We start from the raw sequence: 15,824 nt of genomic DNA, 5'->3' as shown, positions 1-15,824 counted from the left end.
TTGCAGTATAACTAATGTTTTCTTATATACTATATTACTATATATAGAACATTTTCCTGTAGCTAGGATATCACCTACCAGTTTTACATGGTAATGTCCAAAGCAGTGTTTTATAGCTCAAAATGCTCCAATATTCAGTGCAAATTTAAATTCAGTGTGCTGTATATTTGGCTGGATAATACAGCTCTTAGGTTAGGCTCTAAGTAATTCAGACAACTCAAAACACATTATAAAATAGAGTATATTACTCCAATAAAAACTAACACAAAGAAAGGATCTGCAGAAAAGCCATATCAAAGAATAGCTTTCTTATTCAGGTGGCACCTAATGTAGAATGCTCACAGCAGTTATTTGCATGGTTATTATAAAATAAAAAAAACAGCTGTTTGAAATGAAGGAACCTTTATAAACTGCCGTTAAACCGATTTACACTTTTCTCTGACTTCATCTGTTCATCTATAAATGCAAATCAGGTTTGGGTAGAAATCATGACGCTCTTTTAGCTCTATTCATGAGGCTGTTTTAGGATTACACCTACAGGTGCATCTCAAAAAATTTGAATATGGTGGAAAAGTTCATTTTCTCATTAAGTTCATTAATTTAATTTAAAAAGCGGAATTTTCATTTCAAGGGTTGCCTCACAGATGACACCAATTAGTCTTTTATACGTCCTGGCATCTGATTGGTTCAAAATCTGTGTCAAGCCTTGTGCCTTGTGTAGAACTGAAATTTATTTTTAGACACTGACAGAGTTTGGCTAACAATGGTTGAGTGGCAGCTCTAACAGATAAGTTACTACTAACACAAATGATACAAAATTACACAGAAATCATTAAAATTTAACAGTTCCTGTGTTAAAAAAAAAAAAACCCTAATTGGTCAAGTATGGTCAAAATATTTATATTGATCCACTTTGTACATCCTCTAATGACTTAATCAAATAGGAAGTTATACATTGACTTCAAGTTTATTGCTTGAAGTTCCAGCTCATTTAACTGTCAACCAAACTGTAGTTAAGGGTAGAGTAGATATTGCTGAGACTTTTAGAAAAATTTTTTTTTGCTGGCTTAAGTTCTGAGTCTATTAATTCTGGTACCTTTATGAAATCTGTTGACGCTGCTAAACATTGCCCTGAACAAGTGTTTAATTTTTCCTCCCATTTCAACTTGAAGTTTACAATGCTTTAGTTAAACTAGACTTTAAAACATCAGGAGTTGATAAAATTGAGCCCTATTTTTAACAAATGGCTGCTGGGATTGTGGCAGGGCCAATTGCTTCCATCTCTAATCTAAGCTCAACTTCCAATACCATAGCAATTATGTGGAAATCAGCAACAGTCATTCCACTATTAAAAGGTGGACCCTTCAGATCTTAACTATCATGTCTCCAGATTACCAGTTCTAGCTTTAAAAAAAAAAAAAAAAAAAAGTAACCGAATATCCTTAATGATCAATCAGGTTTTAGAGCAAGTCACAGTACCATAACAGCAGCTGTGTTAGTCACAAATGACAAACTTTTTAGATAGCAAAAAAGTTCTGTGCAGCATTATTTGTTGACCTTTTGATTACAATCATAATCTATGGCTACAGAAGCTTAGGTCTATAGTTCTTAGTGAAGCTGCTCTAAAATGGCTGGAAAACTACTTAAGTGCACTGAATGTGTATGTTTTGGCATTCCCAAGTGGAGGGAAATGTTTATCGCGAATTTAGTAAATCCAACTATGCCATCCTAGGGGAGGCATAAAGGCACATAGCACATAAAGGCACACTTTTACCAATCGGGACACCTTAATGTCAGCCATCTTCTGGCTAGCCCACCTAGTTATGCAGTCAAATAATTTTGCTGGAGTCCCTGCTTGCACTCTGCCCATTACAAGACAAGTGCATACCCAGTTGTGTGTCAGAAGTAACAAAGCATCACAAGACATACAAGTTATAAAATTTTATTTAGACAAAGTTATTAGACTACCAGACATTTTCCAGAACCATGATCGGGCCAAGGCTCACTTCTCGCTCCAGCTGCAAGCCTGCAAATAAAGGTAAAGTGCATGAACAGGTTACAAAACCACAAATACAACAGAATCATAGGTTGTGTAGTGGCATTTCAGGTCATAGACTGCAAAGAGAAATGACATGAACACCAACATGGTTCTCCCAAATACCTTGCTCTGATGAGAGATCACGTCCCTTCCTTGAACCACAGCTGCTGTTGCAACAGCTGCATACCTGGTCAACACCATATGCAGCAGTCCATCTAGGAAGAAACAGTAGTGTTAGTAGTCACAGCTCATCTGCACTGTACCAACACTGCCACAGCAACATACCTATTGCCTGAGAAGGAACAAGCCTTGTGCTCAGCATCAGCAGGGGCAGATGCTGCTGTTGCCTTCAAGATGCATGCAATATAGAACTGGCAACAAAAGGAGACCAAGTTATAGTCTGACAGCTAAACAGGCCCATCACCCCTGTCCAGACAGTCATCACCTACCCAGCTACTGTTCACATGCTGAAACTTGAATGCCTCCAGCTGAAACCCCAGCTTAGCTGCTTGAGTTTGGGGCATGAAGTGGGAACTGGAGTGAGTAAGCTTGGAATCAATCAAGCACCTGGAAGGATTTACAACAGTTAGGAATGTTCAGGACAGCTTACAAAGGCTCAAATCAACCTCACTCACCCATGGTTCTCAATGAAGGAATATCTGGGGACTGCATTTATATCAGGGACAGCAGTGGCCACACAGCTGTCTACAAAGACACGCAGGGGCACATGGTTGAACTGCACTACAGATGCCTCAATATTTATAAGCTCACCCAGCTGGTAGTTGTAATCAGAAGGTCTTTCAGATATCCAGTCATCTACAAGGAGAAGCTACATTAGTAACTCATCCTCAAACAAGCAAGCTACAAGCCAACCATGATACAAACCCATCATGAGCCTCAAGGAGAAGAGGAGATGTTCCTCAGCAGCTTGAGCAGAAGCATATGGAATCCAAGCAGGCAGGAGAGCACTGCTACTCACATTGTGGAATCTGGGAAGTATTCAAAACAGGACCATCACAAATAAGCACAACCTCCCAAGTAAACCAAAACAGATTTCTTGGAATAGAGCAATACCTTGGATAGTGGCACTCAACAAAAGCCATTGCACCAGGACTTCTTAAAATGGGAGCACTAATTAAGGGCACTGAAGCAATACCAAGGGTGAAGATATAGACCAGCTCATTTGCAGTCACCTGAATGAGACGAGCAAGTGTAAATTGAGGTCCGAGTGAGCTTAAAGCAATACTAAGGTATTTAGCAATAGAAGACTTACAGTCAACTTGCTGTTGCAGCCATGCAATGGTGATTCATAGACAAGGACTTGAGAAGAAACAGCCACCCCTTTGGCAGCACAGCCTCCCAGTGTGAGAGCAGTAATATTGAGGGATGCCCTAGGACCAAACAGGTCTTTTCTCACCTCTACATACACTGCAGTTTCATTGCACCTTGCTGTTACACTCTGGGTAGGAACAACATCAGACTGTCTTACAAAGTTCACTGGTGTTGGTGGGGTAGGGATTTGTGGTGCTGCTGGAAAACACCAAGTCAGTTTTTTCACTGGCCTCTGCATTACTTGCTGGTCTTGAGCATCTGAAGGATTTTGAAGCTGCAATCCAAATGGGGCTACTGCAGGGCTTCCACTCTGATTGTCACTTTGCATCCACTGAGAAGGCAACCCAGCACTCACTAGCAGTGAAGGATGACTTGGCTTGTTAGGTTGAAATCCAGCAGGAGCATTCATCAATCCTGGCCATTGTGCTGCTGACAATCCAACTGTCAATATCAACAGCGCACCAAACCCCACATAGTTGAAACCCATTGCTGTTAACAGACAACTGCAAGCACACCGCTACTAGGAGAGCACCTCCTATTTATGCAGGTATTCAAGCATTTCTTAGCATCCTGATGTTCTTCTGAGTCTGTTGTGTAAATAATTGGACTGCCTAACAGATGACAGCAATTAGAATTTTACTGCCCCTTGCATGTGATTGGACCAAGTGTTTAATTCTCTTAATTGTCTAGGTCACATGACCTAGCTAAGCAATTTGCCAAACATAGAACTGAAATTTAACTTTAGTCCTTAATTGAGGACGTGATGTAAAAAAATTAAACAAATAAAAATAAAGAACCTGAAATGTCTTGTGTTGCCACAGGACATTTATTATGAGCTGCAAAACAAACATACCTGCAGCTTACTTAAAGTGGGACTTTTGCTGTGGGCCCATGTGTTAGAAAGTAACAGAAACCAAGGGGGTATTCCTGAAAGCAAGGTTAACTTGGCCTGACATAAACCCTGAACTCTAGGTTGATTAACCCAAACAGTGCTTCCTCTGAGTTTTCCAGAACATTTGTGAGGAGTAAGTTCAACCCCCCTCCTATTGGTAACAGAGTTAACACATGAGTATATACAAGTGCATCTCAAAATATTAGAATATCTTGGAAAAGTTCCTTTTTCTCTGTAATTTAATTCCAGAAGTTGAACTTTAGTATATTCTGTTTTCATCTTGATGGGCTTACAGCTCATGGAAATCAAACATTCAGTATCTCAAAATATTAGAATAAAAAATTTGTAATACAGAAATGTCAACCGGAGAAGAGTTCTAATCAGCTTATTAACTGAAAACAACTGCAAAGGTTTCCCGAGCCTTGAATCTCATGGTCTGGCTCAGTACACACACCACAATCATGGGGAAGATGAAAGTAAATGCTGCATTTCATTTGGAAATCAAGGTCCTAGAGTCTGGAGGAAGAGTGGAGAGGCACAGAATCCAAGTTGCTTGAAGTCCAGTGTGAAGTTTCCACAGTCAGTGATGATTTGGGGGCCATGTCATCTGCTGGTGTTGGTCCACTGTGTTTTCTCAAGTCGAGAGTCGATGCAGCGACTACCAAGAGATTTTAGAGAACTTCATGCTTCCATCTGCTGACGAGTTTTATGGAGATGCTGATTTTCTTTTCCAGCAGGACTCAGCACCTACCCACAGTGCCAAAACTACTAGTAACTGGTTTACTGACCATGGTATTACAGTGCCTGATTGTCCAGCCAACTCGCCTGACCTGAACCCTATAGACAATCTATGAGAGACACTTGACCCAACAATACAGTCAAGCTGAAGACCGTTATCAAAGCAACCTGGCCTTCCAGAACATCTCAGCACTGCCACAGGCTGATTGCCTCCATGCCACGCTGCATCGATGCAGTAATTCCTGCAAAAGGATTAAAGCCCTGACCGAGTGTCAGCTCATAAATTAACATTATTTTCAGAAGGTTGACATTTCTGTATTATAAATTCTTTATTCTAATATTTTAAGATATTGGATTTTTGATTTCTGTGAGCTGTAAGAATCTATACTATATGAAAATTCCACTTTTTGAATTAAATTGTGGAAAAAACCGAACTTTTCCAATATATACAAAGTTTTTGAGATGCACCTGTAAACACACCAGGGTGAGAAAAGATGATCCACATACTTTAGCAAAGCAGAATTAGAGGATTTAGACAGAGAGTTGGCTTGGACAAAAAGTAACGGATCGAGTAAATGCTTGAAGAAGGCAGAGGCCTGTAAAATGGGTGAGGAACCACCAGCACCTTCACTCATTCCGGCTGAGTTGCTGGCACTGTCCCTTAATCAAGGGGAAAGTTCATCAGAGTCGTCTGTCTCCCATGATATTAGTGGTTTGGTAAAATGTTTATGTAGCAAATTAGAATCCGGCCCCAGTGCTTTAAGTGATTTAACCTTAAACAATCATGATGATCCTTATGTCTTTGTATATTAGTTGTATTTGTTTGAGAATGTACATTGAGCATCTGATTTCATTTTCTTACAGTTGCTGATGGACACGTTGTATTAACTGAACCTTCTGCAACAGCACATCCTGCCACAGTCGTAAGTGGTTATTGTGTTCAGGTATAGTTTCTGTTTGCTAGACCAAACATTGCCCACAGAGATTTCTCCAGATTCTCTGAATCTTTTGAATATGATATGTACTGTAGATGAGGAGATATTCTTCTGATGAGGAGATATGAGAAGATAGTCTTCGCAATTTTACGTTGAGGAACATTATTCTGAAATTGTTCCACAAATTGTAGATGTAGTTTTTTGCAGATTGGTGAACCTCTGGCCATCTTTACTTCTGAAAGACTCTGCCTCTCTAAGACACTCTTTTTTTTAAATACCCAATCATGTTACTGACCTGTTGCCAGTTAACACCCAGCTGTTTCTTTTTAATAACACTGATTTTCCTGCCTCTTGTTGCCCCGTCCCAACTTTTTTGAAACGTGTTGCAGCCATCAAATTCAAAATTACCTTTTTTACCCCTTAAAATTGTATATTTACTCAGTTTAAACATTTAATAGTTTTTCTATATTCTATTGTGAATAACATGGGTTTGAGATTTTGCAAATCATTGCATTCTGTTTTTTATTTACACTTGATACACTGTCACAACTTTTTTGGAATTGGGGTTGTTCCTCCACACAGAATCTTGGCAGTGTAAAAAATTGTTTGCAGTCGTCCAGATTAAAAATATTTGTTCTGCATATGGATTACAGACATCAATCATATCCTTCTGTCTTCCTAGCTGCCTGCAAAGGTGCTGTATAAAGGTGCATCTCCAAATGCAAATTGGAAAAGTGACATGGAGATGGACCTTCTGCAACTCCAAATGGAGGAAAAAAGGTGAACGTAAAAAAAGGCCGTATTTGCCTAATGATTATTCTGTCATTTATTGCTGATCGGTAAAGCAATAAATACAAATGTCTTTCAATTACAGGAAACAATGAGCCACACTTGACTGTTTACTTTGTGCATTAGTCTTTTAATAAGAAGTGATTTTGGCAGACATGTCTTGTAACACCCTGCAATCTCTCTAGTCCACTGGGTTAACTGGGGGTTCCTCTTGATCATTTTCATAAAGAGTAGGGGGCCTCGAAATATTCTGGTATTGGGTACAGACCCTGGTCATTTTGCTTCCATGTTGGGGATGAGGTGGGTTGAGTCACATATTATCTAGTTAGTAGGGACCAGAAATGAGTTGCATTTAATTTGTTAAACCTTAATTCAGCACCCAATATTCTACTGTTAGCTGCACACATGCTATGGAATGACTTCCTATTAACATACTCTCCTTCATTCACTGAAGGAGCTTTAATAGGAACATCAATGCATCCAATCACATTTGGGAAACGTGAAATTGCCAGGGCCCTGCACAAGAGTGTGTTGAACCCTTGGAGTGCCAGGCATACTGTACACGAATGGTCCTACACAGAGATGCCTTCCCCACATACTCTGCATCACCCACGTTACACGGAAAACTCCCTCTGGCAAAAATGAAAACAAAGAGCACTGCAAAAAAAATGCTCAGTGTTAAGCGCTGATCCACAATGTGTCACGTTGGTGATGTGAAGTTTCAAAAGGTTTGCCAAATAAAAGTCAATGATTCATGTGAAAAATGGTAATGCTCCTGAAATATTCATCTGGATACAAAAACATGTATACATTGTCTTATCACCCACTCACAGTGAAAGAGACTTTGTATAACCTGTGCTTACTCATAAGGACATTCCTCAAAAGGGTACTTTTTTGCACTGCTCTGTTAGCTCTTTGGAAATGGACTAACCCTGGAACGTAACCTGCTTTAGAGCAGGTTATGTTCAGAGAGTAATTGCTATTTCTGGATACCCTAAAAGTTTCCTCCGTTTTTGGAACCGATGGTTGAGGTGATCCATTTACTTGGCGTAAGCTTACCCAGGAAACCCGCATAATCTACTCTCTGGAATAGACCACAGTTGTTGCCAACTGGGCTTGTTTTAAGGAATACATATGACAGAAGTCTCATTGTTTGTGATAAGCTACAAGACTGGTTCATGTTAGTGGATCTGTACAACCTGTACACATTCAGTGCGACACTTTTATAAGGACGCCTGTACACTTGCATATTTATTAAAGTCATAAAGCACTTAATGAACATTGATTAAAGGCTGTGGCTAGCTCAGTCCCAGTTCAAGTCACAACTGCAAATTTAATAAAACATTTTATTTCAAAACAAGTCAAACACTTCCTCAACCATGATTGGACCAAGGGTTACTTGTGTTGCCAGCTGGTACCCTAGAAGAGAAAAGCAGACAAAGTTCAGTAGCCTACAAAAAAATAAAAAGCTTTAAAGAAAACCATGAAGTCTCCTGGAAATAGATTGTACAAAAAAACATGGTTCCAAATCCCAGAATCCACAGAATACAGAACACTTCATCCGGTCAAAGCCTTCATGAACCCAGTCATGTGTTGAAACAAGGTGATTAACAAGCTGCTGGATCCCTGGGTTCATTAATGCTGGATTCATGGTGCCTTGCAAGTTGCAATATCATTTATAAGTACACCATGGAGCCCAACACAAAAGCATGTAGCTCCTAAAAAGCCACTTTAACTGGATTTTTAAAAAAATACCCAATCATGTTACTGACCTGTTGCCAGTTAACACCCAGCTGTTTCTTTTTAATAACACTGATTTTCCTGCCTCTTGTTGCCCCGTCCCAACTTTTTTGAAACGTGCTGCAGCCATCAAATTCAAAATTACCTTTTTTCCCCCTTAAAATTGTATATTTACTCAGTTTAAACATTTAATAGTTTTTCTATATTCTATTGTGAATAACATGGGTTTGAGATTTTGCAAATCATTGCATTCTGTTTTTTATTTACACTTGACACAGTGTCACAACTTTTTTGGAATTGGGGTTGTTCCTCCACACAGAACCTTGGCAGTGTAAAAAATTGTTTGCAGTCATCCTGATTAAAAATATTTGTTCTGCATATGGATTACAGACATCAATCATATCCTTCTGTCTTCCTAGCTGCCTGCAAAGGTGCTGTATAAAGGTGCATCTCCAAATGCAAATTGGAAAAGTGACATGGAAATGGACCTTCTGCAACTCCAAATGGAGGAAAAAAGGTGAACGTAAAAAAAAAGGCTGTATTTGTCTAATGATTATTCTGTCATTTATTGCTGAATGGTAAAGCAATAAATACAAATATCTTTCAATTACAGGAAACAATGAGCCACACTTGACTGTTTACTTTGTGCATTAGTCTTTTAATAAGAACTGATTTTGGCAGATCACCTCTTGTAACAACCTGCAATCTCTAGACCACTGCGTTAACTGGGATCATCTTCATAAAGAGAAGGGGGCCTCGAAATATTCTGGTATTGGGTACAGACCCTGGTCATTTTGCTTCCATGTTGGTGATGAGGTGGGTTGAGTCACATATTATCTAGTTAGTAGGGACCAGAAATGAGTTGCATTTAATTTGTTAAACCTTGATTCAGCACCCGAATATTCTATTGTTAGCTGCACATTGATGCTATGGAATGACTTCCTATTAACATAGTCTCCGTCATTCACTGAAGGAGCTTTAATAAGAACATCAATGCATCCAATCACATTTGGGAAACGTGAAATTCAATCATTTGGAGGGGGTAGCATGGGAGGAGATTAGACACCGTCCCAGTGAGTAACGGGGAGATCCTGACAAGATTATTGCAATTCTGTGTGAGTTGTATGGTTGCTCTCAGTCAAATGTAGCACTCCAACAAGCCTTTTTCTCCAGGAGGCAGCAGGATGGGAAATCTCTGTTAGAGTTTTCCCTGGCCTTGATGATTCTCCTGGAGAGGGTTAAACAGGAATCACCTAATGCTATCGTTAATGCCGAAATTGTGTTGCATGATCAATTTGTTGAGCATGTAGCCAATAGCATTCTCCGCCGGGAGCTGAAGCAACTAGTTCGCCGCCAACCCGCCTCTACTTTACTGACCGTACATGTTGAGGCGATATGGTGGGAACAGGAGGGAATGCCAGGGGGTGCGAGGGGCCAGAGTCAGTCAGTTCCAATGGCTTATGGCATCCAGTATAGTGTGCAAGGGCATTCTCAGTCGGAGTTAAGGGAGCTGCGGGAGATGTTAAAGTCATAGCTGCAACAGCTAAATCAACTCACTCAAAGTGTTGCATGTATGCAGTTTCCTTGGCGCGTTCGTCGATCATCCCGTACTGAGGTATTACCCTGTCATCGTTGTCAAAACCTGGTCATTACGCTCGTGAATGTGACGGAGAATGTGTTCCTACTTCCATAGCACATCGGGAGGTGACTCATAGGGGGCAGGTTGGACAGAGTTTTCCCCAACCATCGGAAAACTAGGTCCCGCCAAACTGCAGAGTCACAGTTTGGTAGGGAAAGACCAGGGCTCAATGAATTTAGGTCCTTCAAACCAGGTTGAGATAGATGCGTTACTGCCGGTCCACAGTGCTCCAAACCAGTGTAAGGCAGGCGGGGAAGATGGGCTGGGTTCCCAAGCAGTAGTTACTGAGTTGCCCAGTCTAGCTGTGGATATGCAGTCCTTGCAATAAGAGGATCCTGTTATTGGTGAGGCCCTAATGGTTTGGAGGTGTGGGATGCTTCCTAGTGTAGAGGAGCACCAGCAGCTTCCCAAGGCTGTTGTGAAGTTGGTACGCCAATGGGGCCGTTTGTGTGAGCAAGATGGAGTAATACCTCGCTGGGTGTTTCGCTTGGATGGGGGTGAAGAGGGACTTCAACTGGTGCTGCCATCGCTAATGCAGACTGAAGTTTTAGCGCAGTTACACCATGATCATGGGCACCAAGGAGATGAGCGCACCATTGAGTTGGTGTGGCAGTGTTGTTTTTGGCCAGGCCTGACATCCAATGTGGAAAAATGGTGTCAAGAGTGTGACCGGTGCCAGGCGGCCAAGGAAACGCAACCCTTTCCTAGTAGCTTCATGGGCCATCTATTGGCTTTTTGGCCAAACGAAATATTGGCACTAGACTTCACAGTGTTGGAGCCAACTCAGTCAGGGTTGGAGAATGTGCTGGTTATGACAGACGTTTGCACCAAAACAGGTGGTGTAGTGCAGCGGTCCCCAACCTTTTTGCGCCACGGACCGGTTTAATATCAGACAATATTTTCACGGACCGGCCTTTAAGGTGTGACGGATAAATACAACAAAATAAAATGATACGACCGACATAAAAACTGGGGTATTTTTTAAATATAATAATAAACTTTAATCCAATGTGAAATCGCAACTTTATTAGCAGCGTCCTCATAACATCATGCCATCAACGTAACATGAGTAACATCCTCTCTGCCCCCTAACACTCTCTGGTCGCTATGGTAACGTTTCAACATGCCTTCAAAATAAGATACACCACTAAAACAAATTGCTCACCCTCAGTAATTGCTTCTGTCCTTCTTGTTCACACTTTTTCTTTCAAAATACTCAAAAGGCTTGTCTTTTAATACAGGGTGCTTGGTCTCCAAGTGGCGAAGCAGTTTTGAAGGCTTCATTGCCTCATTAGAGAGTCGGTTGCCACATATTATGCAGAGCGGGCTTGGTGCGTGGAAATCACCTGACACGATAAAACCATATTTCAAGTAGGACACCTGGTATTGTCTGTTAAATGCAGCTTTCTTTTTCTTGGAAGTTGTAGGCTCTTCTTCTGTCTCCTCATCAGACACTCTGATCTTTGTGTTAAGATGAGAGTGGGGAGTTGAGCATCTAAGTCTTCTCTAAGACAAATCCCTAGCCAAAGATGCTACACGTGACGCCACTGCTGTTTTGTTTTATTTATTATTTTGTTTCACCCGATCTGTTTTGCTTTACCTGACTTCATTTTATGGTCACTTTCTTGATCTGTTTTGCTTTACTTCAGTGTTTTGCTCCACTTGATCTGTTTTGTTTCACCCAGTCTGTTTTGCTTCATCGATTTCTTATTTTGTTTTGTCATTGTTTCATGGTTTTATTTATTGTCTCACTTTGTCTAGTATTGTTCGTTATGTTAGTGTTGGTTTTGTTGACTTTAGTTTTGGATGCATGTTTGGCTTATGTTCTGCAACCACATGTAGTCTGAGAGGCTAAGTGGTAAATTAGTGTTTTCCTGCCCCAAACCTGTTTCAGGTTTGTTGTTCCACAAAACAAGGTGTATGTTAAGCCTTACTGTCTCCATGCTACAGTTGCTATATTTTTCATTTTATTTATTTTTACCATAATTTTGATCCTTCTTAGGTGCTGTTAACTGCCTCTATTTCATGTGGTGGTGTCAGTGGGCCTGGGTGATCTAGCCCCCATCCCATGGTGTCAGTAATTTGTTTCTTTTTGTTTATTATTTGTGTAATTTTGGGTTAACCAGTGTCTTCTTTCTCTCCAGGAGCCAGTGAGTCTTGGTGGGACAGGGGAGACTAGCTGCATTTATTCGTTGGTGTGTGCTTCACAGTGTGCTCAGTCTGCCAACACAACAACTTCCTTATGGTGTAGGTAGTGTTTGATGATTTCGGTGTGACTTGCACTGGGCTTGGATGACCTGAGCTGTAGCTGGCCTGCCTTGTCCCTGCCCAGCATGGGCTTGGAGAAGTGCTCAGTTTTAAAAATCCTTATTGTGCATCATGGGAGATAGATTTTAAATTTGTATGTTAAGTTTTAATGATGCTTAAGTGTCATAAAATGTCATTTATATTCATACTCATGTCTCACTCATGTTCCTTGCCATGAGTGGTAAAAGTTATGTGTGCCTTTATTTGGGAGCATTTCCCCTGGTTCCCCCCCATGGTGGCATAGTTGGATTTACTAAATTTGGGATAAACGTTTCCCTCCACTTGGGAATACCACACAGGCATCAGAGTACTGCTGGGAGCATCACAGAATTTGGAAAGCATTTGAAAGAGACCAGATTTAGTAGAGTTATCCAAGTAAATCCAAACAGGTTTAACATATGGAACAATACCTTGGATAGTGAATTGAAATGGGAGTACCACTTAAAGGCTCTGAAGCAAAACCAAGGGCAAAGACAAAGGCCAGTTCATCCTCGTTCACCTGAGAGAGAAGTAATGCAAGCGATCACAAGATTTAAACAGAACCAAGGATTTCTAGAAATAAAGACTTACAGAAAACTTGCTATTGCAGTAGATAAGGACTTCAGAAGCAGCATTTTCCCCTTTAGCAGCACAGCCGCCCAGGGTGAGAGCAGCCATATTGATGGGTTCTATCATGTCCCCAGATTACCAGTTCTAGCTTAAAAAACAAGAAAGTCTAACCGAATATCCCTAATGATCAATCAGGTTTTAGAGCAAGTCACAGTACCATAACAGCAGCTGTGTTAGTCACAAATGACAAACTTTTTAGATAGCAAAAAAGTTCTGTGCAGCATTATTTGTTGACCTTTTGATTACAATCATAATTTATGGCTACAGAAGCTTAGGTCTAAAATGGCTGGAAAACTACTTAAGTGCACTGAATGTGTATGTTTTGGCATTCCCAAGTGGAGGGAAATGTTTATCCCGAATTTAGTAAATCCAACTATGCCACCCTGGGGGAGGCATAAAGGCACACTTTTACCAATCGGGGCACCTTAATGTCAGCCATCTTCTGGCTTGCCCACCTAGTTATGCAGTCAAATAATTTTGCTGGAGTCCCTGCTTGCACTCTGCCCATTACAAGACAAGTGCATACCCAGTTGTGTGTCAGAAGTAACAAAGCATCACAAGACATACAAGTTATAAAATTTTATTTAGACAAAGTTATTAGACTACCAGACATTTTCCAGAACCATGATCGGGCCAAGGCTCACTTCTCTCTCCAGCTGCAAGCCTGCAAATAAAGGTAAAGTGCATGAACAGGTTACAAAACCACAAATACAACAGAATCATAGGTTGTGTAGTGGCATTTCAGGTCATAGACTGCAAAGAGAAATGACATGAACACCAACATGGTTCTCCCAAATACCTTGCTCTGATGAGAGATCACGACCCTTCCTTGAACCACAGCTGCTGTTGCAACAGCTGCATACCTGGTCAACACCATATGCAGCAGTCCATCTAGGAAGAAACAGTAGTGTTAGTAGTCACAGCTCATCTGCACTGTACCAACACTGCCACAGCAACATACCTATTGCCTGAGAAGGAACAAGCCTTGTGCTCAGCATCAGCAGGGGCAGATGCTGCTGTTGCCTTCAAGATGCATGCAATATAGAACTGGCAACAAAAGGAGACCAAGTTATAGTCTGACAGCTAAACAGGCCCATCACCCCTGTCCAGACAGTCATCACCTACCCAGCTACTGTTCACATGCTGAAACTTGAATGCCTCCAGCTGAAACCCCAGCTTAGCTGCTTGAGTTTGGGGCATGAAGTGGGAACTGGAGTGAGTAAGCTTGGAATCAATCAAGCACCTGGAAGGATTTACAACAGTTAGGAATGTTCAGGACAGCTTACAAAGGCTCAAATCAACCTCACTCACCCATGGTTCTCAATGAAGGAATATCTGGGGACTGCATTTATATCAGGGACAGCAGTGGCCACACAGCTGTCTACAAAGACACGCAGGGGCACATGGTTGAACTGCACTACAGATGCCTCAATATTTATAAGCTCACCCAGCTGGTAGTTGTAATCAGAAGGTCTTTCAGATATCCAGTCATCTACAAGGAGAAGCTACATTAGTAACTCATCCTCAAACAAGCAAGCAAGCTACAAGCCAACCATGATACAAACCCATCATGAGCCTCAAGGAGAAGAGGAGATGTTCCTCAGCAGCTTGAGCAGAAGCATATGGAATCCAAGCAGGCAGGAGAGCACTGCTACTCACATTGTGGAATCTGAAAAGCATTCAAAACAGGACCATCACAAATAAGCACAACCTCCCAAGTAAACCCAAACAGATTTCTTGGAATAGAGCAATACCTTGGATAGTGGCACTCAACAAAAGCCATAGCACCAGGACTTCTTAAAATGGGAGCACTACTTAAGGGCACTGAAGCAATACCAAGGGTGAAGATATAGACCAGCTCATTTGCAGTCACCTGAATGAGACGAGCAAGTGTAAATTGAGGTCCGAGTGAGCTTAAAGCAATACTAAGGTATTTAGCAATAGAAGACTTACAGTCAACTTGCTGTTGCAGCCATGCAATGGTGATTCATAGACAAGGACTTGAGAGGAAACAGCCACCCCTTTGGCAGCACAGCCTCCCAGTGTGAGAGCAGTAATATTGAGGGATGCCCTAGGACCAAACAGGTCTTTTCTCACCTCTACATACACTGCAGTTTCATTGCACCTTGCCGTTACACTCTGGGTAGGAACAACATCAGACTGTCTTACAAAGTTCACTGGTGTTGGTGGGGTAGGGATTTGTGGTGCTGCTGGAAAACGCCAAGTCAGTTTTTTCACTGGCCTCTGCATTACTTGCTGGTCTTGAGCATCTGAAGGATTTTGAAGCTGCACTCCAAATGGGGCTACTGCAGGGCTTCCACTCTGATTGTCACTTTGCATCCACTGAGAAGGCAACCCAGCACTCACTAGCAGTGAAGGATGACTTGGCTTGTTAGGTTGAAATCCAGCAGGAGCATTCATCAATCCTGGCCATTGTGCTGCTGACAATCCAACTGTCAATATCAACAGCGCACCAAACCCCACATAGTTGAAACCCATTGCTGTTAACAGACAACTGCAAGCACACCGCTACTAGGAGAGCACCTCCTATTTATGCAGGTATTCAAGCATTTCTTAGCATCCTGATGTTCTTCTGAGTCTGTTGTGTAAATAATTGGACTGCCTAACAGATGACAGCAATTAGAATTTTACTGCCCCTTGCATGTGATTGGACCAAGTGTTTAATTCTCTTAATTGTCTAGGTCACATGACCTAGCTAAGCAATTTGCCAAACATAGAACTGAAATTTAACTTTAGTCCTTAATTGAGGACGTGATGTAAAAAAATTAAACAAATAAAAATAAA

General features: G+C 41.3%; 2 protein-coding genes across 2 annotated transcripts; both read right to left on the bottom strand.

Moving 5' to 3' along the window:
• Positions 1–1,926: 1,926 nt before the first annotated feature.
• Positions 1,927–3,959, bottom strand: LOC108259431 (zona pellucida sperm-binding protein 3). The gene is made up of 8 exons (XM_017458950.3): positions 3,312–3,959; positions 3,113–3,231; positions 2,924–3,027; positions 2,674–2,854; positions 2,488–2,605; positions 2,324–2,409; positions 2,162–2,253; positions 1,927–2,026 (listed from the first exon to the last, which is right to left on the bottom strand). Exons 1-8 carry the CDS (start codon positions 3,855–3,857, stop codon positions 1,965–1,967), a joined length of 1,308 nt encoding a protein of 435 aa, XP_017314439.2. The 5' UTR covers positions 3,858–3,959; the 3' UTR covers positions 1,927–1,964.
• A 9,624-nt stretch (positions 3,960–13,583) lies between these two features.
• Positions 13,584–15,622, bottom strand: LOC108261616 (zona pellucida sperm-binding protein 3). Its single transcript, XM_053676091.1, has 8 exons — positions 14,973–15,622; positions 14,774–14,892; positions 14,585–14,688; positions 14,331–14,511; positions 14,145–14,262; positions 13,981–14,066; positions 13,819–13,910; positions 13,584–13,683 (listed from the first exon to the last, which is right to left on the bottom strand). Exons 1-8 carry the CDS (start codon positions 15,516–15,518, stop codon positions 13,622–13,624), a joined length of 1,308 nt encoding a protein of 435 aa, XP_053532066.1. The 5' UTR covers positions 15,519–15,622; the 3' UTR covers positions 13,584–13,621.
• Between the last annotated feature and the right edge of the window lie 202 nt (positions 15,623–15,824).

This window comes from Ictalurus punctatus, chromosome 2 (genome assembly GCF_001660625.3).
Source record: "Ictalurus punctatus breed USDA103 chromosome 2, Coco_2.0, whole genome shotgun sequence".
Classification (NCBI taxonomy): Eukaryota; Metazoa; Chordata; class Actinopteri; order Siluriformes; family Ictaluridae; genus Ictalurus; species Ictalurus punctatus.
The sequence above is the reverse complement of the archived record's forward strand: the minus strand, read 5'-3'. Positions and strand labels throughout refer to the sequence as shown.